Here is a 25,394-nt window from a genome sequence, read left to right as displayed (position 1 = left end):
AAAACAAGAAATCGCTGAATGAAGAAGTTGCTACATCTGCTTAAGTCCTTATTACAAAAGCACCATTCAACAGATTCCTTCCTTAAAATAACGACTCCAAAGTGATTACATTACATAATTTAACATCAACACACAATTTTCCTGTATATGTTAGTATAGTATTCATGTATGTATGTAATATGTACAATCAGTTTCAGTTAAGTTCATAATTGTTAGTGGTCAGCTACACTCACAGGTGCTCACAGGCTCCCTAGCCAAAAGTTCAATGTGGACTGACCAGCACGTATCAATGACTAACCAAATCAAGCTTTATGCATTTCTTATCTCTTCACTTACCTTTTGATTTCCTGTCCCTTTTGTTTTGACGAAGGAGATTCACCCCCATTCAGGATCTGTTCTAAGTTCTTTGTCTCTACTGAACCATTTGGTTCTGAATTGGAGAGCCCAAGCAAAGACCTTACCCGCTGGGAGCGTACATCCAATATTGTATCTGTATAACCTACTTCCTGAAGATACCTAGTTATGTTAAGAGAAGAAAGAAAGAACAAAGCAGATTTAATGAAAAAGGAAACTCAGTATTCACTGCTAAAAATGAATGTCACTGTTGTATCATTTAAGGAAAAATAAGCTTCGCAATCCCTCTCACATGGAAAACCTTACTCTGTACTGCTTAAAGCTCAGGACTCTGAGGTCCTGAAGAACAAACCACTATTTGCCCATCTCAGTTATGTTTCATATAGCTCCTCAAACTGCAAGAAAAAGTATGAATACACCAATATCCAACAAGGCTACTTACTGTCGCAGTAACTGTCTGCCTTGCTTCCAGGTCAATTGGCTATTCTGAGGTACTGCAGGAACCTCTGTATCTTTGGTATCTTCTGAAAAACACAGCATCGTAGTTAACATCTAATTTATACTGCTTTTAGACACAAACAAAAACTCCCATCAAGTCAGAAATATGCATCATGATCTCTAGTTTCAACTGGGTATAAATGTACCCAAAATGTGGTACTCGGAAATCAGAATGGGGAGGGAAAAAGGGAGCGGGTGGCATATAAATCTGTAGACCACAATTTTAAGGCACACTATACAAATACAGGCCCAAAGACCAACATTTCAAAAGAAGTCAAACACAATTCAACTTATCAAAGAGCCCAGCATTATTAGGAGAAATGCTTTCTTCCATCTGCAATACTCTGAAGAGCAAAACTGGTATTATCAACTCGATATTTACAACTGCAAAATCAGATGCACTCCAGAAAAGCAGTTAGGATAGCCTATTTTTTTCTTCTTTGGAGTCTTTTCCTTGATTTAAGATAAAAACATTCACAGCTTCTATGAAAAAAAAAGGTCAATTAATTTTGATTTTCAGATTAAAAAAATATTTACTTCATAACTTCCCTAGACATATTCCCTATAACAGACCTATGAGAAGGGTGCAGAGAAGAAAGCTGCAATAAATTAAACAGACAAAAATTTATTGTAAAAAAGTTACCTGATTCAAAAGTTGGCATTTTCAAGTCACCTTGGTTCAATTCTGTGCCATATTTTAATTTATGATATTTTGCCCTGAAAAAGTATGCAGATGTTTATCAAATTAGTCGACAAGACTTTGAACAACTCAAAACATTCTACCGTTCCCATTTAAAGCAACCATACCAACATAGTACAATTAATCCAGCTAGAACTGTTGTGATAATTCTTGCATCAAGCAATTATTTCTAGTCTTTCAAGAACACAGTTTTGAGACAGTATTTTGGCAATTACTCACAATTATCAAGTAACTTACAGACAAGAGTTTAGTGTGTTCTCCAAGAATGTGGGGTTTTTCCTTTGTATCATCTAATAAAAGAACCTTTCCTGTGTATTTTTTAATAAGAGAACCAGCAGGTTCAAGAACTTAGAAGAAATAATTTTTCCAGTTGTACCACTGTCATAGGTAGCCAATCACACTACAATGAATGAACTGATTTGGGGTTCCTGCCTATCTGCTACTTTTGATTTCTGCTTCAATTTGTCTCCTGCTCCGTTTTAGGTTACGATACCTATCCCTCAGAAGAGCCATGTTAGAGTGATTGTTTCTCTCACCACCTGTATTCTCTTCTGGATTTTCTCCTCCTCATTGACAGGAGGCTTAGCTTCTGATTTCTTAGTCCTCCTATGCAAAAGCACCTCAGTCCTTCCCATCTTCTGATCTCTGATTCACTAACCCTAATCTCTCCTTCTCCATCTGATATGCCAAGGCCTGAACAGCAGGCCTAGGCCTGAGCTGATTTATAAGATGAATCCTGAACATGATGCAATTAATACCATCAAGATTCTTTAGTTAAAAATAGATGATCAAATTATTTATATTAGTTGTTCTTAATGCCAAACTGGCTGCTGTAGAGACATCTGTATAACCTTGTGTAAGATATATTAAGAAATTCTCCTAACTAATGTCCCTAAGGGCTTGTTAGCAGGAGAAATCCTCCCAGACTATCCCTAGAGACTTGTTAGTGGAATATTTTAGGCAAAAAGCCTCCCAGCCATGGCCTGGGCTCTGGCCCTGGCTAGTCAGGAAGCATGCCATCAGAACCAGATTATTTCTGCAAAAAAGGCTAACAAGTCACTTGGACTTGTTGATTTGGGCCTATAAAAGCTGGACCTGTTTTTGGGCAAACCTGAGACCTCACCTATAAGCAGACACATACCACATAGGATCTTCCCAATTCCTGGGAAGGCTTCTCCAGGTCCTCACTGCACAAGGACTGTGACTCTGGATAACAGTGAAGTGTTTGGGCAATTGGTGATGTATCCTCCTCAATCACTAGTCTCTCTCTCTCATATAGTAATGATTAGATGTATTACCTTGCTTATTTTTGCTTGTTGCTAAAGCCAAATGAGTAATATGCTTATTGTTTTATCAAATGTATCCCCTTACATCTGCCTCAACTTTAATTAAGACCATTCTTTCCACGGGCGTCTGTGTCCATCCCACCACCCTCATCAATTGGGCAAACACCATCACTTTGTAAAATACTGGTCTTGGTGGTAGTATTTCTATGAAAGTATACATAAGCCTTCAAAATCTTCTAAAAATCCTCAAAATCTTCAAAATCCTCTACCCAAGTTGCCTATCACAATGTCTTCAGCTCCCTTTACAACCAGGAATCTCATCCAAACTACCTATGCCTATATACTAGAATTCTCAAATTTCATCACTGATCTCTGACATTTTGACTTTTGCCTCCTAGATCCTTTGCAAAAATACTCAAAATCTCATGGTACAGAGCTCTAGGTGTTCTGCACTAGAGCCAAAGTGAAAAATATCAATAAAAACATTAGCAGCCATATTTTGATGAAGCCCTCTAAGCAATATAGTTATCACTCCAAATGAAACATTTGACCAAAGCTTTAAGAATAACTGAACAACACTTAGCTTCCATCACTCATAAAAACTATTCTTGAATATGAAAATTCTCACGCAAAGACACATAATAGAACACGTGCAGGACAAAAATCAAGGATTTCCAAATACCTTTCTCCAATGCCTGAGCCACTACTGCAAGTATTTTCAAACTGAAAGTATAAGCTGATACTCAAATGGTGCCTTATTTATTTGATGGCAAGGATTTTCTTCAAGACTACACAAATTTCTGCTAAAATTGCAATTAGGCAGTCTCATTAACAAACTGTCAGTAGATGGCACTATTGACCCTTTTCAGTAAGATAAAATCCCTCATTTCATGGGATTCACACTGTAACTGAAAAATTGTAAAGCTCCTGAAGACTTTTTGTGACCTGAATCCAACTGCCAACTAAACAGAAGCATATTTTTCAACTATTTATGAATATGTTCATAGCTCATCCCTGCACTAGTTAGACTGTCTACCTCAGGTGCTCTCTTTAAACTGAGAGACAAAACTTTGGGCCCCATTGTAATAGGGCAATGTTCCACCAAGCTTCCCAAATATGAGACGTACACTGAGAGATCGGAGAAAATGATTATTGGCTCAAGACAGCTGAAGCGTGTCCGGTTAACTTGAAGTTGGATGGGCTACAGTTTGCTAAGTCAATCCCTTGTGAAATGTTTTTTCTTGATCGAATGTTTGGTTTAAAATTTGCCTTTATTTTCTAAACCTTGCTGTTCAATCTCCTGAGAACTTTGTCACAATTTCTCATGCACCTGCCCCGGGATATTTGAAAAACCTAAACCCCTTTAAGAAACTTGTCAAGCTAGTCTGGGGCTCTACAAGTACATACTACAATTTATATGCCCTATAAAGTACTGTCCATTTGGGGGGTAAAAAACCCCAGCAACCCTAAGTAACTAAAATGAAAATAATTCAAGTCAAATATAGTTGACAAAATAATTTTAACTCAATTCATAAGTGAAGCCAATAAAGCACGATAATTGAAAATCCAACCTAAATTTCTTCAATTTAGAGCTGTGACATACTATTTAGGAGCAGTTGTTCCATTTTGGAGTTACAATTTCAAAACATTAATTAAAATTCTACTTTAACTGTTCATTAGCACAGATAACGATGTATCTGATCTAGAATTATACCAATGACTAGCCACTACAAATAAGAGAAAATATTGCTGCATGCAATGAGACCAGTTGTCTTTCAAATCACAACTTCAATTTCACAGCGAAAATTTAACCTTATTAAATTCCAATCAACTATGTATTTGCATATCTATTCCTTTCCCTGATGGGGGTATTACTAAATATCTTAAAAAACACGCACAAGCTACAATGTCATTGACGAGTCACTGACAATACTCCTCCACACCACAGAGTAACTGAATTCTACAAGGGGCAATGTTTCAATCTTTGGAGTATTGACTTATCTAAGGGTGGGCTTCTATGAGTAAAAAAGAGCAGAAGAAACAACATCTAACTTGATTTAACTGCTTCTTGCTATTTAACTGTTGAATCACACCACTCAGTTGGAAGGGTGTAAGTTAGCTCCAGTCCAAAGCCCACAAAGCCAAAACAGAGCCACAGCTTCATGATTTCAGCAAGTCTCATTAATTTAAGCACAACACTATGCTAACAAATCTCAGAGTGGCTCAGAGCACACAACAGACAACATCTGCCTGGGTCTGCAAAGCACCATAAAAGAATACACACTAGATACAAACCAAGGAACCCCATGCATGAAACTGCATAGGACCTGATTTTATTACTAAAAAATTATAAACTATCAAAGCATTAAAGGACACTAAAATAATAACATTTTACTTGTCTAAAACAGTAGTACACATACTTAGAGATAAATACTAGAAATATCAAACTACTTTGTAACAACTACTGCATTTTACTTAATCTTACACACTGATGTTCTGCCTCATAAGCTTTTTCTGAGAAATCACAACAGTTGTCTGAATGAATATGTTCCTGACTCATAACTGGTATTTCACTGCATGAAACTTTTTGATGGCATCAGGGAATGAGCAACAAGAAAAGAAGAAAAAGGGTCGGGGGAATCAGGTGCAGCACTGAGATTTGCTATCAACAATCTTCAGGTCTGAAATTCTCAGAATTTCTTTTGCTTCAGAGATGGAGTATTTTCTTTAGCTGTGATTCTTCAGGGGAACAATGACAAAAAAAATAACTTCCATTATCCTGAATACCGAGTGCAACAAGCCAGAAACCAACATAACATAATTCTTGGATGATTTACTGGCAAGTCAGTACCTGCTTGCTTTCAATTACTCAATCCATCATACTTTCACAGTTAGATCCCTTCAAACTACTGAGCATTTGTAGCTTCCTCGTTGCCTCCCACACATTCACCAGTCAACTCAAGTTTCAATTCCCACTTCTAGCAATCTTCATGAGAATTACGGCTGAAACTTATGCCAGGATCTTCCTCTTGAAACCTGCTACAGTGGAGGACTGCACCCAATAGCCACAAGAACTAAAGTAAATAGTACGTTCCTGCTCGTATTCCTCTGCTTCTTAGCCATCAGATGAATTTCAGAATTTTGTGGGAAGACTATAAGGGCAGCTTCATTTCAGGAAAGGAATGAGGTTTCACCAACGCCATTCAACTTGAAATTGTGCATCCTGTTATAGGATGCCTTCACACTGCAGGTGATATTAAGTGCCTCTGATTTATCTCAATATGTGGGCAATTCTCACTGCTTTATGGTGTACATTTGCAGAAAGTCCCTACAGAGCACACAGTTCATTCCTGCCAAAATACGCAAAACCTTTTCCTTCAACTTCAGAAAGTTACTTACATGCAAGACACCTGCATCTGCCATAACAGCATATTATTTCTTTGATATGGGGTGTTAGTTACACCCCAAGACCCTGCATACCCTTCATCTGCCTTGAACCCAGAGTGACATGCACATTACCTGAAGATATTGATATGACAATGCAACTTTTAGCCATACACTGGCTGGAAACCTTGAGTTACTTTTCATTAAAAGGACAGGGCTGAATGAAGTAATAGATCCTTTATGCCCATTACTTCACCAGAAAATATATGATTTGCTGATGTGGCTTTCTGTATGAATATACAATGTTTTCTGAAACACCTCTATACTGGACACTTCACACAGAAGAACAAAGCTATCTTGCCAAAACATTAGGTTTTAATAGGAAAACAACTGAAACTTATTTCTGTACTAGTCCCTTACTGATAACACTGATCCATAATGTAAAATATATTTAGACATACTTACGCTTGGACAACTAACTTAAAAATATCCAGGTGAAATCTCACTACATTTTGCTACAAAATTTTAAGTTTAGTCTGACAGGAATGTTCCCCCAAAACCAAAGTACACAAATAAAAACTACATATTTTTGTTGCCTGATTGTCAAGATGTTTCACATTGGACTCAGCTACTTTTCAGAAGCAAGTTAAAATTAAAAATAAGAACTGAGTCCTCTAGTGAAAGTATAGGCACTTGACAAGATTATTTCCCAAGTGATTTCACAAAATTAACTACCAGTTTTGGTTAAATGAAATAACCAGGCAACAAAAGAAGGCAGGTTTGAAGGACATTAGCCTGTACAGACTGAATGGAATTTTATTTTTTTTAAGCAGGAAATTAGTGCTACAGAAAACACACCTGGTAAGGCTAAATATGCAAGCATCTACCACATTAAAAAAAAATCTACAAAATGAAAAATCAATTTTTAAAGGATTTTGGTCCTTCACAAAATAGTTTTCATCATGCAACACATACAACATAGTTGAAAAGGAACAAGAGAGCAGTATTTTTCATCCTTTCCAATTTGATACAACTGAAGCACAGATGAAGGTATAGTAATAAGGTATGAACCCTTTGGGTATGTTCACTCTTACTCAGTATACCATAACTTGAACCTAGAGAAGAGAAACTGTCCCGTTTGTCTATTTAAGACAGAAGTCCAAACATTTTGCAAATTCTTCTTTATGTCTTTTTATTTTAAAAGACAGTAAGTTGTTAGAAAACACAAGGTGAAGACATTCAACTTAAAGATAAGTTTACATAAAGTAAATCACAATAAACTAATAAGGCATTTCACTTAATGGAAGGGAATTCATCTTAGTCTACTAAGTTTTTCAGGTCAGAAAAAAACGAAACCGTTTGTATACTTACCTTTCTTGTTTTAATGCATATTCCAACATTTTTATTCTTCTCACTAAATCTTTCTTCAAATTTTCTTGGCCCTTTCTTTCCCCTTGTAAAAACGCTATCCGAGCCTGAAAACACACAAAAAAAGCAAAAACATATTTTATTCCTTTTGGTACCCAAAATAAAGCAACAAAGTCTGTCACACAAGGAAGAATATAAGATGGAAGAAAGAAAAAGAAAAAACTGTATTTTATTAATTATTTCAGCAAGTCAATAACAACAGAAGTATTTCTACCCTAGACTGAGAATTATTTTCTTTTCAAGATGAACTGGTATTACAGCCTGTGTAGTAACTCCACAAGAAGGCACAAATGACAATCATATGAAACATTTTCTTATATACAACACTTGTGCCCTTAGAGCATTTTCAGCATAAGTTCTATTATACATTTTCTTCCAAACCAAAAGCCATATTAAATTAGCTACACTGCAATTAGCAATTCACCTTTTAATGCCACCATACTGAACAGATTAAAAAATTATTACCTAAATTCAAATACAGAATTTATAAATCCATTATGCAGGAAACAACTATTTTATGGATTCACATTTTATTTAATACTGAGAACAGCTGAATTTTAGACTATCAAGGGACAATTGGGTTTAGTGTGCTGCTCTATATGAAGAAAAATAATGATTTCTTTTTTTCAAAGCATCAGTCATACTACCCACCTAACATAAAAAAGAAGCAAGGAAAACTCCTACTTGCCTGCTAACCTAGTAGAAGATAATAAATTCAGCAGAACATATAAGCCATCTCAACTAGCGCAAAAAATTATAGTTGAAAAATAAACATAGTAAGTTTGTAGAGGAAAAAAGTAGTCTCTTCACTACAAAGTGAAAGGACTTGTGTTTTGATTTTTGCAAGCCAAAATCCTAGGGAAGACAAGTGAATTAGCAGATGGAAATACAAGATTTAAACAGTTAATGACATTAGTGGATTTGCCATCATCACAGAAACATCATTACAAACTCATTTGTCCTCTCTATGACTTTAAATTGACTGAAGTCATTGAATAGCTAATTGAGTGCTAGATCCAACATAAAATTTCTTGGAAAAGGGATTTAGACTAAGGAGTAGAGACCACACTGCTCTACTGAGCTCAAGAACACCACCATTTCATTACCACAGGAGGCATGGGGAGGAGGAAGGAAGTGCTACAATTGGCACCCAATCTATCTGAGAAGATTTTTGTAAAGGGCGTGGTTGCACATTTCCATTTCTCAGTGGTTACAGCCTGAAACAGGCTAACCAGGGTGATAGCATTGATGCATTCTGCATGGCTCCTTTTCTGAGCCCAAGCGATATCACCGTGTAAGACTTCACAGATCAGCCCTCATCTTAGCCACTCTGGCCTTGTGCTCAATGGTGAACCAAATTCAAACATGTTTCTTTACTTTGCATAAGTTAACTCCTGATTTAATCAATTAAAATCCTAGTGAGAACAAGGCAGTTAAGAGTATTGCAATTAAAAGTCTGTCATGAAAGCACTCAACTAACCACGGGCACTTGGTGAGAAAAAGTAAGGAACCAAAGTGTATTGCAAGAGAAGAGGGACTGGGGAGGAAACAACACCAACTCAACACCAAAAAACCGCAAATATACCCAAACAGACTGTACTGTTTGCGCAGATATGTAAAGATAAAAGGTAGAGAACAAGATCCAGAATCAGCAAACCAAACAAACCCAACTATACTCAACTGCAACTATGCTAGATTCCAAAACATACTCCAAAAATTATTCTAATCAAAAAGAAAGTTAACAGCCTTCTACAGAAAACTACAATAATTTTCCATAATTTCCACTCCTCTAGTACCTAGGGCAGCAACTGATCGATTTCACAAGTCTAAGATACTATCCCAATTTTCACTAGTCAATGCACAGTTGTCCCACAGCACACAAAGAGTTACAAATGTGGTTTTTTTTAAAAAAATGTTACCTGCACATTTGTACAACAGCATACTACAAACACTTGGGAGTTACTGGCTGCCCACAGACTCCATCTACAAAAATAAACTCAGAACTACTCTGGTAGTTCTCCAATGAGAGTTATGAAAGCTCCTATGCCCTTTGACTTGAATGCAGTTCTCAACGCTTTCCAAAATTAAGGTCTTCTTTAAGCGTTGAGCTTCTCCTCTTTACTTATCTTCCATTGGCCAGCACCCTTTTGTAACTGTTTGACAAATCTTAGCTGCAATTGTTGACTCTTATTGCAACCTCAGAGAGGAAAATAATGTAATTGTAACCTACACAGAGGGAGGCATCTGCTTCCTAAATGCTCACAGCCCAACTTTTTCCTTTTGGAAACATTTCTGGAGTACCTGGCCACACAGAATCAAGTCTCCATACTTGACAGTACTGCCCAGATCTCATACTTTTCAATCAGACAACTTAATGAGCTACATGATCTTGAGAATTAATCTAGTACAGAATAATGATATAAAAACAAAACCTAAAAAAGTATAATAAACCCCTAAAGATTTGCTTTACAAAAAGAGCCCAAAAACCACTTTTCTATACAACAGTGTTTATAACAATCTTTACAGAGTCCAATAGGTTGAGCAGAAAGGCTACCACACAAGAACACACTATGCAGTTAAGGCTCCGACATTTTTGTCAATATTATCTGACTTCTTTTATCAGAATTGCTTTCTGTAATTGTTTGTACACATGTTTGACTGATTTTGGGATTTATTATTCTTTCTCACTGTAACCATCACATGGCTAAAACATAGCAGAAGTTAGCTATGCAGCAGTTAAGAGCTCACTCTTTAGAAACACAGAAAATCAATTTAGATTTGAGGTATACTCAGTCATCAAGATCTTCAATACAAAACCAAGAATCAGATCACCAAAACTCTGCTCTAGAAATTAATCAACTTGCTTCCTTCAGTCTTGAACTGAGAAAGGACAAGTGTCAAACCTGATACACTGCATGACTATGAGCCTTATGAATTAACACACCTCCTTTCTTTAAAAAAAAAAGCAGTAAATCTCAGGGTCGATAAAAGCACAAAGCAAACAAATTGCCCTCAGGGATGATGAACTTAGGTTCCACACACAAGACAAATACTCAAAAAATTGTATCTACATAACACAACTTTCACAATCCTTACATACTCATTTCCTTTGAAACAGTTCTCAGGAGAGATAGAGTTGATACCATTTGTAAATATACTGATGACTTAAGATTGAAGCACAAAAATGGGAAACAAAATGGCACACAACAAATTTGTATTCACCTTTCCACCCCACACTCCACCCTCCCCAGTTACAACAGAATTCCTTCCACTGCCTTCAAATGATCTGCAAGTCGTCAGGCTGGCACCAAGAGGACCAATCCTCCTCCACCTCCTATTTCTGTTCCTTCCACTGTGCTGACTTAGCTGCTAGTGTGCACACACATCAAGTCTACTGAGAAAATCATTCTGTTTATTTTTTACTTGGTTCTGACTTACATCAGTTTCCTGATCCTACTCTGTCTGTAAAGCCACGGGAGTAACTCAGCCTGGCACAAGGCATGCAAATGGAATACTGAAGTAACAACCCCTTTCAGTGGCAACATTGTCCTCGTTCAGCCTAAACTGACCATGATATCATAACCTGCATTCTAGGGTTTAAAAAACATGAGCAGACAGACTGTGAAAGTCAAATATGAGTCTTAACTCTTCTGAATTGTAAATTCAATTAAAATGCATTTTAAAAAATGTATTAGCAAGAACATTTCTTAAGGGGGAGAAAACCACATTCTTTTATAAAGCATGTAATAGTTCTCTAAGTAACAACATGGCCACTCATGGCTTACAAAAATCCAGCTGGATTTAGCTGTGCACAGCTTCTGTTAGAACAGTTTTCAATTCGGGTAAGGACTGTATTTTCAATTCTTCAAAGCTTAACCAAGGCTTTAATTTTCAGGGGAGGTTCCTTCTCTTCTACCAGCCTGTAAATTTTTGTATTTTCAGTATTTTCACAAAGCCCTGAGATCTACTATGTTTCTGCAAAACTGACATTTAAACAACTCTGGGCTCCCTCTACACCTTGGCCCTCAGCTCCAAGTAAGAGTACCACCACACCAACTTGCTCAGCTTTATTAGGAAAGAGAATTCAGGGAGCTTTGAGAAGTAGTTAGAGTGACACATACTTTGTATTTGTGCAAGGATGCATTAAATAATGCCTGAAACTAGGCAAGATAGAATTCAAGGATAAAAAGAATTACTGAATAGCTGCTTGAACAGTATGGATCTCAGGACAAAGAATTATCTGGGGTTAAAAAACTACAAAATGCACATAAAGAAAGGAACAAATAAAAAATCTAACATGTAATATTGTACACTTTGCAAACTTAGTATTGTTTTAACAGCATGCTGCATTTAAGATATACATGCATTTTGTAGTTGAAAGGGGTTTCATCTTTTAAATAGGAAGTCTGACGATACTCAAAACAGTCAACAGCCTTCCACAGAAACACTAAGAGCTCAAACAAGAAACTTTCCCTTAAATTATAAGAATAATTAAAATCACATTTCACTGATACTCCACATCCCTAGTACACAATTACACTGTTTGATGAAAGTGTAACAGAAGACTTAAAGTAGTTTACTAAGTTACTTATACATAACTTTAAATTATTAAAAATATTGTATATCATTTGGAAACTCATATATGAAAATTTAAAGGAAAAGAAAATGAGGATTCCCCCCCTTTATTTTGAAAGAAGCTCCTAAAACTTTAGAATTATTTTCTACACATCATACAGCACCAAGCATAGTAGCATTCACATTAAAATTGCACTTTATTCCTTTAACAGCCCAGAAAAGCTGGACAAACTTCTTGTTGATCAAATGTATTTCTCTAAACCATTGAGGAAAACAGAGGGAAGTTATTACAACATTTTGGGAAGGTAAAATTACATATGTAACCTAAAGGTTATATAGTAGTTAGGATATCCATATAGGATTTGATAGTCTTTATTTTCTTAATAAATTCTGACATGCCGTATTTAAAATACTTGTTGAGCATCTCAAACCTAGTGAAACGTATTAAAGGGAAAAACAGGCATAAAAGAAACGTGGATGGTAAAGCATGGAAGACTGATTAAAAGCCTTCTCTTCTGCTGTTGAAGCACTACCACTTTCCCATACAATTCAAACAATCAAATTCTAATAAGTTTACCGATACAGGACTACACTCAGAAAATACCTTCTTTCAATTTCAGTTCTAAACATTGTTAACTCTCAATATCTGTAAATTTATTTTGAAAAAACTCAACTGTATGTGAAGTAATGCCAGCTAGGCACTGCTTGTTGTTTTGCTTTTCTAAAGTCCATTCAGACTTCCAGGAGGAAGGTAGGAAAAGCCTGCCAGTAAATTTTGAAAGAAGTGCAATACACTGAAACTACTCAGTGCACACATTAAGCGTGTGCTTATCCTCATAGGGCAGGTCACAAACCTCAAAACAACAGGAACATTTTATCACACAATAATACTAATCTAATCGTGATTTTTAGATGTTTATTATCCTGAAAGTGAAGTAGTAGTAGTAGTTCACTCTCATTTAAGAGTGAACACATCTGTGCATGTATCAAAGTTCCAGTTCCCATTCACAAAAGGGAAACTGAATATAAGAGAAGCCTTCACCTTCATTTTTCAACAAACACAGTTTAAAACTTCAACTCCTTCAGAACAACTAAAAGCATGAGTTTTAGTGCATTCTTGCAGATCTGCTTATATTTATGTATTTATCGTGAATCCAATTAATCCTTAAAACTGTCAATTCAGGACTAAAAGAAGAGACCTTGACTACTATAAATAAATGAATAAATATTTATTTTGTAAATTAAAGTCTTGAGATACTCTCTCTAGTAAGTTGCACAGTACAATACATGCCAATGGCAACATCAGGACCATACGTGTTTTAAAGACATAATACTCTTAAAGACCCTGTAGACTAAAAAATAACTGGAAGACAAAAAAAATCTAGAAACAACACCTCATATATTAACAGAAGATATTTGCTTCATAAAATAAGCTCAGGTAAAAGATGTGGGGGGAAAAAAGATTTTAACAACTGGTTAACAGCAGTGTACATCTGAACAACATTTGCAACTAAATAAAGTAATTTTCTGCACAACCTTATGAAGGGTCAGTTAAATATGGGGATAGCAAACTACTACACTTAAGAGCAGCAAAGCTAAAATGTTTCCTGAAGGTTACACTTTTACAGATCTTTTCCATTTGAGCTGATGATCATCTCTTGCTCCCCAATTTATACTTTTTTGAAAAACTCCAGTGATCAGTTTCTGACAGCTTGTTAAAAGCAAATCCTAACCACTAGAAAAGTGATGTAAAAAAGTGGAGCAACTTTTGGACAAGAGCAGCAGAAACAAGAAACCTAGCTAGGTCTAAGGAGGTTAATGACACAGCTGCCATACAGGAGGATTTATGCATTCCTAAGTCCCCATCAGGCTGCAGTGGGTATGGGAAAGACCAGGCTCACAAAACTTTCTCCTTTCCTTAACCTGTCCTTCCTCTTTCCAACACTCACCACATCAGTCACACTCAAAGGTCTGCCTCTTCACTACTGCCAAGTTCAATCAGCTTCTTCAACCAACTCAGAGAAAATCCTCTTCTGTGTTAGGGTCAAACTTCTGAGTTACAGCTTACATTCAGCATATGACTGCCTTCATTCTGTCACTCTTCCTGAGAATTTTTTCACTGAATAATTTCTTTCTTAGGATTTTTACAACCACTCTCTTAACCAAAGTGGTATTAAGAACAGTACAGTAACAAAACTCATACAATTCATAATTGTGTTTTCAAAGTCTAACAACTCTCTAAACATCTTGGTCTGTAAACAAAGCAAACCAACTCTCTGTCCCTACACTTTTATCCAGTACAGAGAAACCAGTGGATGTGAGGGGGAAAAAAAGAGAGACCACATGTCCAAAAGAAGCAGAAGGCCTAAAAACAATGGATTCACACTCTGGTCGCATTCTCCTCAATGTTGACTAGAGTTGACTAAAATGTACAACTCTAAAAACTCGAAATTATACAACTTTTTTTTTAATAACAAATGCAAGTGCCTTGGGAGTTTATCATTCATTGACCACTCTTGTAGTAGTGTTCTTCATGCAAGAACAGGCTTATAATATTTTGTTTCAGTTTAAAACTTACCAAACAATGAGCACATTTAATTTATAAATTAGTCTTTATTTTCAATTTCAGTCCCAGAGATACTCCTTCAGAAAAGTAAGCTCCTGCCTAGGAATGTGTAAAACAACTTTCATCTTCCTGAAAGCACATTCTACTCTGTAACACTCAATTATAATATTAACTTCAGGAAAGTGAAAATAACCTGGTCATTATCATTAACAGACTAAAAGAACTACCAAAATGCTCTATGCCACAATGTCAGAATAACAGTCACTGTCCCTACATACTGGATCTCCCCAAAATCAGACATCAGACCTGAGATCCAGCAGATTTTATCTGAAGGCCATTAAACAGGCATCATTTCTTTATTCAACTGACAGCTAACAGGAATGCTTGGAGTCACTACATAATCTAAGCAGACACAAATGATTATTTTGACTTCAAACAAACCCATTCATTTTTATCTCCAAGTTTTTTTCACCAGTATCAATATAATTCTACTGAGGAATTACAATAATTCCATTCAAATATCAAATGTCATCACACAAGATAATCAAACAGCCAAGTAAAACATAGGCAGCAAAAGTAATTCTTATTAGTTATAAGCACTTACTATTCTATGAAGTGTCTGAGCAGCAGACACTGCTTTCAGTATTTCAACTGCATTTCTTAAGCAGGTTAAGTAATCCATGAAACATGTTTCAAAGCAAGCTCCAAAGATGTAAGGTAGTCATGTTTCTAATAATAATTTAAGAAAGCTCTGCAAACAAACACAAATTAAACTAATTCTCTTTACAATTCAGACTGACAATATAAGTATCCTCCCCCAAAGAACTTCCTGAAGTTCGAGTCACAAAGTAAAACTATTAAAACTCAATCTATTTTCTTAACAGACTTTCTATGGAATTTTAATTTGTTTCACATCAGTTTTTCCAATAAATAAAATAAAAATTTAAGGTGTTCATATGCCTTTTACAGAAACAAAGTTTATACAAGATGTTAGGTGATCACCCATTGCATGATGTGTTTATCCAGCTGTGCATTGGACATTTTGTCCAGAATTATCCTCTGAGAGAAAGAATCAAAAACTTAAATGAAATCCAGAAGGATTACATCAGCTGGCTTTACTTGATCAACAAGAAGGGTTACCCAGTCACAGGAAATCAGGTGTGATAAGCAGGACTTTCCCCTCATGAAGCCATGCTGCCTGTGACCAGTGACTGCGTTGTCTTTCAGGTGTTCTTCAATAGCTCCCAGAATAAGCTTCTCTATGATTTCACCAGTCACTGAAGAGGGACTGAAAGGCATGTTGTGACCAGGGTCACCCTTCTTGAAAACTGGGATGTTAGTCAGCTTACAGTCAATTGGCACATCTCCAGATGTCAGCCAAAAATTAGCATTTTTTCACAAATGAAAAGGAATTCTTACTGGACTATCATGTGGTAAGAAATTATTGCAGGTTTGCACTTTTAAAATCGATTAAGTCATGGTATTTTCCAAATATCTTTGCTGGAAAAAGTCCACAACACAGCTTCAATACCAATGACAAAAGCTGATTCTTGTTAAAATATCAGCTATCAACTCTAAGTATTCCCTCAGTCAATTAACAAGAGTGTATACAGCATTTCCTATGTAAATTTTCTATTTTAAAATATTCTCTACATTATTCCAGTATGAACTGCTTAAGAGATGCAAAGCTTGTGAGCAGTACCTTCTGTGCAGAAAAACTAATGAAAACAGACACAGACAAGCTTGTGGACAAGTATGAGTCCAGTGACCAGGTTCAACAACCAGTGGCAAAATGCCCTTTAACCACAGATTGCACAGTGTTTCAAACACTTGAGAAATACTCTTGGCTATCACAAGCCATGTCACCACAGTGCAGCATGTATTCTGAAAACATTTAGCATCATCACTGATGTCGTTTATTCATGACAAGTTCTACATAAAGCAATGCTAAAATAATGCCTAAGGAAATTTCACTTTACTTTGAAGTCTCCAAAGTAGTTGTCTGTCCAGACCCAAACTCATATTTAACCATGCAACAATAATCAGAGATTCAAAAGAAACTGTTGAATATGCTTTTATCTTCCCTCTATATTACTGAAATACAAATAATAAGGGTGCTGAAAATAGGTCTGCAACTTTCACATAATGCTATGGAATTATCCCAACTTACAGCACAAACTGATTGCAAAAAACACACTGAAGTGCAATGAAACCAGAACAACAGTAAAGGAAAATTCTTCAAGAAAGGTCAAGATTACTTTGCAATTGTTGAGGCTTAGAATTCACACCACAAGGGTTCTTGCACATTTTCTTCTACCTTTAATTTTCCAGAACAGCTTTCTGCCCTGGACAGGCATATTCAACAATCCAGCAACAAGCTATCAAACTACTTGTACTTTGATACTTGCTATCCATAACCTGTTGAGGTCTCTGCTTTAGTTATCAAACAAAAAGGTCATTGCCTGCCTTAGCAGACACTAGCTATGTTAGCTACATTCCACCTGTTACAGTAGAGATAGCACTGGCTTCCTTCTCATTTAACCAAGAAATCCCTTAGTTCCCTCAGTTCCAAGGGTCCAGATCTTCATTTAAGTCTAATGCCTTAAGAAAAAGCATGGGAAGAACATACAAACTCAATAGCAGTAGATTAGACTACAGAGCAATAGATAGCTTCTTGTGAATCCATTTCAATTTCCTTCCTGTGTCTCCATGCAGAAAGGATTCATAAATTTTCATTGTATAAAAATTATGTCAGTAAGTTTTACACTTGTTGCTTGATTATTTCTCTGGCTGTTCTACCAAAACAAAATACAAAAGATCAAAACAAAACAAAACCACCCCAAAAAACACCCGCACAAAGAACACAAGAAACAAAAACAAAAAGCAGTTACCCAGCTTCACACATATATCTATCACACTCTCACTGGGATTTTTTCTTTTAAGGTGAAGTTCCAGTCTGCTGTGTAATACCCCTTAAATGAAACTATTTTCTACTGTAAACTAAAAAACCTCTGAATAAGTCTAAAACCCAGTGAGGCACCTAATAAGGCTACTTCACAGACTGCTTTCTGATTTAGTGAGAAGACTGAATTCTAAATGGATCAGTCTTCAAGATGTTATTTCCAGACCTCAAAATGGTTTTATATCGAATTTTCAGCATTCTTTTTAAAACTGTTACTAAGCAATGAGACATTATATTACAATGTTGATTCTGCCAGATCTGCATAGATCACAAGACAGAAATCACTTCCCAGTTTCAGTATTTGTAACTCCCTTATAGCACTTGCAAAGCCAAGGATCATTCAGAGGTCTTATTAATTTCTTTTAGCAGGAAATTCACAGGAGTCATGGAAGACAACAACTCAGCATGACTACATCAGCACAAGTTCATCTTCAGTTGCAGTTGCTCATTCTGTCATCATAACCTCTGTTTTCTGTATTTCTCCTAAATGCATGAATCTTGCAAATAACATCTTTGAAACAAAACCCAAAAGTAGTTACACACCTTGGACCATCACCACCTAAAAGGATTCACACACAGTCTTTTAAATTGTTTGACATTTTTGGCAATACATTTTGCTAGTAAAAGAAATTTCTTTCCAATAATGTGACAGCTAAAACCAATAAGACTAATTATATATACACACCAAAAGACAGTATTTCAATTTAGTTAAATTAAAAGTATCTTTACTGTTAACACCACTATATTGGTATAGTATTCCATTAACATGAAGCTACTTTTGACCAAGTGCCACATTTGGAGCTTTGTTAGACAGTTAATACTAAATAGAAATTAGAATATTAAGCTAGGTCTCTTTACTATTATGAGTATTCATAGTACAAGAGTACATGAATAAGAGTGAAGTTGAACACTTTGTAGTGTGGCAGGTTCTTACAGTCACTACAGAGTTGGAAAGGAAAGGGAGGAATTGCAGTGTGGCAAACATCCTCAAGAATGTACCCTTCCTCTCCAAAATTAGGAACACCTATTTGTTATTTAGAAATAAAGACAAAAGCATAATCTACAGCAGACTGGGAACACAGTGATCTAACTGACTTAGGCTGTTCTAATGATGAACACTCATGCCAGTGTTCATCAGCTGCAGCTCAGCTGCACACACTCCTAAGGGACCAAGAACTAATAAAGTCTTTGAATGTAAGAAGTCATACATATAAAAATATATATACATACATACATACATATATATATATATATATATATGTATATATGTATGTATATATATATATATATATATATATATATATATATATATATAAAAGATTAGAATCTTACAGAATGTACAGAGCTTTGCATTAAGGCAATGGCAACACCACCACCAACAAAATTTAATATAATCAAGTTAATGAAATTAAAGTTATGGAAGAGTAAGGCAGTTAAAATAAAAGTGTGTAAGGCAGTATTTTCAGTGAGGCATGACAGAAAGTTGACAAGGAGCAGGTATTTTGCACCTCCTAAATGCTAATCTGGCTTCCTGGCACAGAACATCACCAGCACTGTCTAATTTACACCACTTCACCAGGGAGTTAACAGAGACAGTAGTCCTGCCTTCTACCAATACAACCGTACTAACCTTGCTGAAGGTATGAAACAGAATATGTGTTATAAAATTTGTAAACCTGTTTAAATGCTCTGCTTAAACTTTCTTCTGGGACTCCTGCTTGCCAAAGCAGGATCTTTTCTTTTCCCAGGGTCTCAAGGCATATAGCAGAATTCTGTTCTGGCACCCTGGGGTCTCATCCTCCAGGAATGCAAACCAGCACAGTTTCAAGTTAAATACTGGAGTCAAGCATTCTCCAGCTTCTTATAGTGGTCACTGGCATAAAGTCAAGGGACTTTCTTTGGTTTTTCTTCTTCTAGGAGGAGTACTATAGGATCATCAACCTCAAATTTGGTAGCAGGTAAGGAGTGACTGTATTTTGGGTGAAAAGAAAACAAGGTGAACAACTGGAAGAAATTTTAGAGCAACCAACCCATTTAAATATATATATATATATATAATCAGAAAGACCTTCAGGCATCTGGACTTACTGAAGGTCATTCTCTATTTCAGGATCATTTTAATTAGCATTCAGAAAAGCACATTTTTTTTCAGAACATTACAGCCAACACATGCAGGATTTTTGCATATACAGTTACTTAAAGCTAGGAATGCACTTCACCTCTCATCAAGTGGAATTTGTTCTGGAATCATAAAAATGTATTTTTACCTTTAATTGCCAACAGCAGGCTACCTCTAATCAGGCATTTTTATGAAGATACTATAGTGGATACTGTAGAAGATACTGTAGAAAAACCTACAGACTGCTTAAATTTATGCTGTACCTTCAGGACTGGTCCTGAAGAACAGCCAGCTTCATAACTGGCTCTTAATATCTGTAGGAGTTGCACTGATAAAGGAAGAAGGTATCACTAAACTAAGTATCCTGCTGAGCACGGCTTAGGATAATGCAAGAACAGTCTGAGTGACAAAAAGTAACCACCATCCGATAAGCAAACAAAGCTCTTGCAAGTCATACGTTTGTCCTGAAGATACATCAAATCCCTGGAGAAGCCAACTTCCCTAGCCACTCTCTTCAACAGTTAGGAAAAAATAAATCCATTATAATTTTCTCCTAATTTCTTAAATGACAAGAAGGATCAAGAACACCCACCACTACCTCAAAACCTACTTTCAGCATGAAACAAATAATTATACCCACAGATACTTCAATCCTCACTAAAAGTTCTCTGAAATGAGATTTCCCAAAGTGCTATTAAATATGCATAGGTATAATTGCAATGAAACTAAGAAGTAAAATGCATGCCCAGTGTTTAAAAAAAGAAGTAATTCTTCACCAGGAAGTGTTATATAACTTATCTGCCACACATTTCTACACTGTGCCTAAAAGAAAACCTCACCAGAGTAACTGTTATAAAATGACAGTTCTGTGCACTGATTCTAAGAGTATTATTATTGCAAATAATCATTTATGAAAAGGCAATTATTACATAGTAAAAAACACTTTGATACCAAGTGCTGCTAGAAGGGAATTATTTAGAAACAATATTCCAGAAAAAGTTACACAACTACTACACTGACCAGTATCCCGTACATAAAGCTCAGAGCTATCCAGGTATTTCCTGTTCCTGTTTTTACATGGAGCTTAATGTAATTCCATGTCCTGCACTCCTTTATTGTTTTGCCTCCATGAGGTGAATACTGCAAGAAAATTTTACAGAAATGTAAATGCTAAAGATCTAAATCAAAAATAAAATTGGAAGAACAGGGTTATCCATATAAAAAAGGAAGCATCTTTGCATGCTTTAATTTGGAAGTCTTGCCAAGAAGCCTATGGAGAAAGACAGTATTTACCCAGAAACACAGAAGAACAGACTTCCAACCTCCTGGGAACAGGCACCTGAAGTTTTACCAAGAAACTGTGTGCCTGTTAATGCAGTTGGCTAAACAGCTATGGAAGCCACAGTAGGGAAACCCTTGATTATGTCTAATTGTCCTCTAACCAAAATACACAGAACTCTCAATTCAGTGCTTTAAACTTAAAAGGAACTTAACTCCATAAAATATGCAGCTGTTTTCACCATTATCTTAGAAAAATGATTAATGAACAGAAATTTATGGGGTTTAACATCTTATATGTACGCTATTTTATACAGAAAAAACTGTCATTATAAAAAAAGGTATTCAATACTCAAATGTTTTATCATGTGAATAAACATTAGTTATTTGGACCATGATGTATTTCTGCACCCCGCTACAGCAAGCACCTGAACAGTTTGCACAAACAGAAGTCAGACAGTTCTGATGCATGCATTACCCACACCCTTCGTGGCATTTACAACTATCACAAGTAAGAATGCTGGCCAACTTCTTACTACCTACTTCATTTTATTTTTAGTCAGTGTTGATCAAGTATCCCTTGGGGTTTTTTTTAAGGATTGCTTCAGATTCAGTTAAGCTAATTTCATAATAAATATGGAGATTCACCTGTAAGATCCAATGAAATAGTTTATTAATTAGTTATTCCAACTATCTAGAAAGCAATTGATAAACAATCATGTGGTTAAAAGACTGCATTTCACAACAGCAGCATCTGAATTTCCTGCCTTAACTTTACTTGTTATATCACAATTAATGACCCTGATATCAATCAGGGTTTGCTTTTTAAGAAAAACAGTACTGAAATAGAATCAAAACAGCACTAAATATATTGTCAAACAATCAAATCAAAGCATTTTCCTGCCCATGGCAGAGAAGTTAGAACCATATGATTTTTAATGTTCCTTCAAGCTCAAACTGTTATATGAGTCCATTTCAAAGGTACCTTATTGGCCAAGAGAATATAAGAATAGCTTGCCTGGTGAGACCAATAGACCCCCAAGCTCAGTATGCCACTTGTGACCATGGGCTAACAGGCAGTTCCACAGAACTAGCATCAAAACTAAAGAATAAACCTTTCAAAACATTTCAAATCCCAGAACAGCTGTAAATCAAAAAGACAGAATCTTTCAGACATCCAGAGGAAATTTGCTTCAATGAACTTATCCAAACACTTTCTGACCCAAGAAAATGTTAGCATTTACAATAGTCCCCTGCACAAAATGCCACTAATTCCTGAAAAGCCAGGAGGTTTTTTAATACTTTTTTTTTACTGCATGCCCCCCTAGTTGCTGAGAAACAGATTGTGGCCAACAAACTAACGACCATTCTATAACCCTCATAACCACTTCTACTTGCAATCTATCATCAAAACAAATTATTTGCAAGCCAAAGTCTGTTACGAAAAGAATTAATTGCTCTTCCAAGTTTAAGAGAGAAACATTCCCAACAGTATCCCTGTCCCTCCTTCAAACCTGTAACAAACTAAAACAAGGAACATGCAGGAAAGTATTTCAACTATTGATTCCAGCTACATTTTGGAAATACTGAGGTACAGCATGACTGTATATACACTCTGAACATTATCTCATTTTGTTCACGATATCAACACTTTTACATATGTTATCTGAAGATCCATTTCTCTTTTAAAGAAGATGCTGTATAAAATTCCTTCAATGAGTCTGCTTTGTCATCCCCAGCAGAAAGGGAAGTGGGGGGGCATGCAAGTAAAATCTGAAATCCATAGGTTTTGGTGGTTTGGGTTTTTTAAACATCTAAATAAAGAATACTAGAAAATATGCTCCATAATGTCTCTAAATATTTTTGGGGAAAAGCATTTGTAAAACAGGATAAACTAGGAACTTCAGTGGTGCCAAAGATGTCATTTTATAGGACAGAAAAGCTATTAACAGTCCTAGTAATCTTTATACATACCTAAGTTACTTGAGAGGCTGTATAATGTGTAAACCAAAATCGTATATATTTTGTTCTGAGTGTTTATGTTTCTTAATTATTCTTCCTATTAATTAAAGACTTGGAAGCAGCATCTACTGGCAATTCTCTCCCAACATATTCTTGTGTGATTCTGAAGTATCAGAGAATATTCAATATGGTTTTCATGTAGTTCAGAGAACCTGAATAAACTGCACAATTGAGACTTCTACTCCAGACAAGCGCTATCAGCCTGCAAGCCCCATAAGAAAGTGGATCTCTCGACTGTGGATCTCCCAAAGTTACAAGCTTTTCTATGCTACTCCTTTTCTGACACAACTTTACCTTCCTTAAGAGTTTCTGTGCATCTCTCCAGTGTTTTCCCATCCAAGTTTCTTTTTCTTTTAGGATACTATGGAGCCACTCACCACCTTAAGCAACTGGTTATTTCTAACAAATATGTAACATTAAATATGGACTTGCTATAACTCCTCTGAAGTGCATACATGTCTTAGAAAAGACCATGTATCTCAGCTTAACAGCTGGTCATTATTGACCAACATCAAGGTCATTAGACTGGCAGATCAAAGTTACATTGCTACAGTGAAAATCTTTTAGTTCACTAAATAGTGAACAGATCACATCCATTACTTGCAGTGAACAAGACACTATGCAAGGCCAGGCAGCTTATTTTCAACACAGCAACCAGTGAAAGCCTGAGCAGTCACTGCAGCAGCCAGTATTACCAGGGAAAGGAAAGAAGTGTACTATGTTTCAAATACTGCACTCCTGATATTTGACATCTCTGTGCCTGATACTGGTTTGCACACACAGATTTGTCTAATGATTATGCTGCTTCACTTTTACACACAGGCAGAACAGCATGAGCAGCTGGAAAGACAGCATAAAACCATTACCATTTTAGATTCACAGTCTGATGTAAATGTAGATCTAAGTCTACCAGTACAAGACTTCAGGTCCAAAAGGTTTGAGACCCTCTGTCAGCCATCACAGCCATGGCATAAACCCCAACCCAACGAAGTAACAAGTGCTTTATTTTAAAATTGTGTTCCATAGGTGGAACAACAACAACCAAAAAAAGTCATTACAAGAATCCAGACAGGTTCTGCAGTAACTGATCATTCTATCTCCCTTCACCATCATCCCTCTATGCAAAGAGTGCTCCTACTAGAGGTGCCAATTCCCCCAGTCACTTGAACTACACAGGTAAAGAAAGGGGGTGGGTCAATAAACCACACAGGAGGCTCATTAATTCACACACAGATAAGAAAGCATCTTCTTCTTTGGAAAAATAAATTCTTCTATTCAGAACACATAAATAAAATCACACACATTGCTAAGTCATTTGATTTTTCACATACTTTTTATAAAGCATGTTTAGCAAAGTTGTAAAGAACTTGCAATGGCCAGCACTGAGAAGCATTGTTTATAGAGTTTACTGTCATCTTGAGAGAATGAAGAAATAAGAATTAAATTACCTGCATCAGGTGAGTTGCAGGTAAATCATCCAATACTCACTTCCACATAAATTATCCACTGCCAAGCTATGGAATTCCTGTTTTCCTTCCAACCCAGAAGGCCTCAATCATCAAAAAACTCACACTTGACATAAGATTAACATTCTCATTAGCTTCAAGGGACAAAACTGCTGTTTGGGATCCAAACTATTAGTTTTACTGGCCACAAAATATGCTATTACCTCACAAATTAAGTTGCAGAGCAAACAAAAAACCCACAGACCTAGTAAACACCTATCTTCAAAAAATATTCACAACACATTCCCGTATCAGTCTTCACTATTGTATAGTGTAAGACCTAAATGCAAGAGTGAGGTCCTCCTCCCCTTCTACCCTTGGCTTCCAAAGTTATAAAAGAACCAACCAAAATACCCTTGTGCACAGGCACTGTGCAGCAACTCTGCTGCCTCAGTGCCATGATATTTGCACATGTATGTCAATCAGCACATACATAATCAGGGTCAGAACTGCTGCTGTACCTCCACACACACGCCAAAGAAATGGTATGGCCATGGACAACAAACAGCAAGCACAAACAAAAAGCAGCAGAGCTGGCTAAGAGTGCATCAGGGAGTCCAGAGGCCACTTGAGTTCGGAGAAGCACTTGATCAGTCAGAGACAACTTTTCAAGTCTCCAGAGTACTCTTCATGTTAGGGTACACCGGTACCTCGTTTTTAAGTAACAAGCCCATACCTAAAACAAATACTTCAAGGTGGTTTTATCTGGTAATGAAT

At 36.3% G+C, this 25,394-nt stretch overlaps 1 protein-coding gene across 5 annotated transcripts in view; it reads right to left on the bottom strand.

Moving 5' to 3' along the window:
- STRN3 (striatin 3) overlaps positions 1 to 25,394 on the bottom strand; it is a 58,981-nt gene that overhangs the window by 31,797 nt on the left and 1,790 nt on the right. For 4 of the 5 annotated variants that reach the window (XM_063160429.1, XM_063160433.1, XM_063160432.1 and 1 more), the window contains exons 2-5: positions 7,594 to 7,697; positions 1,496 to 1,569; positions 797 to 878; positions 337 to 516 (exon numbers count right to left, since the gene is read on the bottom strand). In XM_063160429.1, the coding sequence (XP_063016499.1) occupies positions 337 to 516; positions 797 to 878; positions 1,496 to 1,569; positions 7,594 to 7,697 (440 nt within the window). The remainder of the gene's footprint in view (positions 1 to 336; positions 517 to 796; positions 879 to 1,495; positions 1,570 to 7,593; positions 7,698 to 25,394) is intronic. The other variant, XM_063160431.1, reaches the window with a different exon arrangement.

Source organism: Melospiza melodia, chromosome 6 (genome assembly GCF_035770615.1).
Source record: "Melospiza melodia melodia isolate bMelMel2 chromosome 6, bMelMel2.pri, whole genome shotgun sequence".
Taxonomy (NCBI): Eukaryota; Metazoa; Chordata; class Aves; order Passeriformes; family Passerellidae; genus Melospiza; species Melospiza melodia.
Note: the sequence above shows the minus strand (reverse complement) of the source record. Positions and strands in the feature narration are given on the sequence as shown.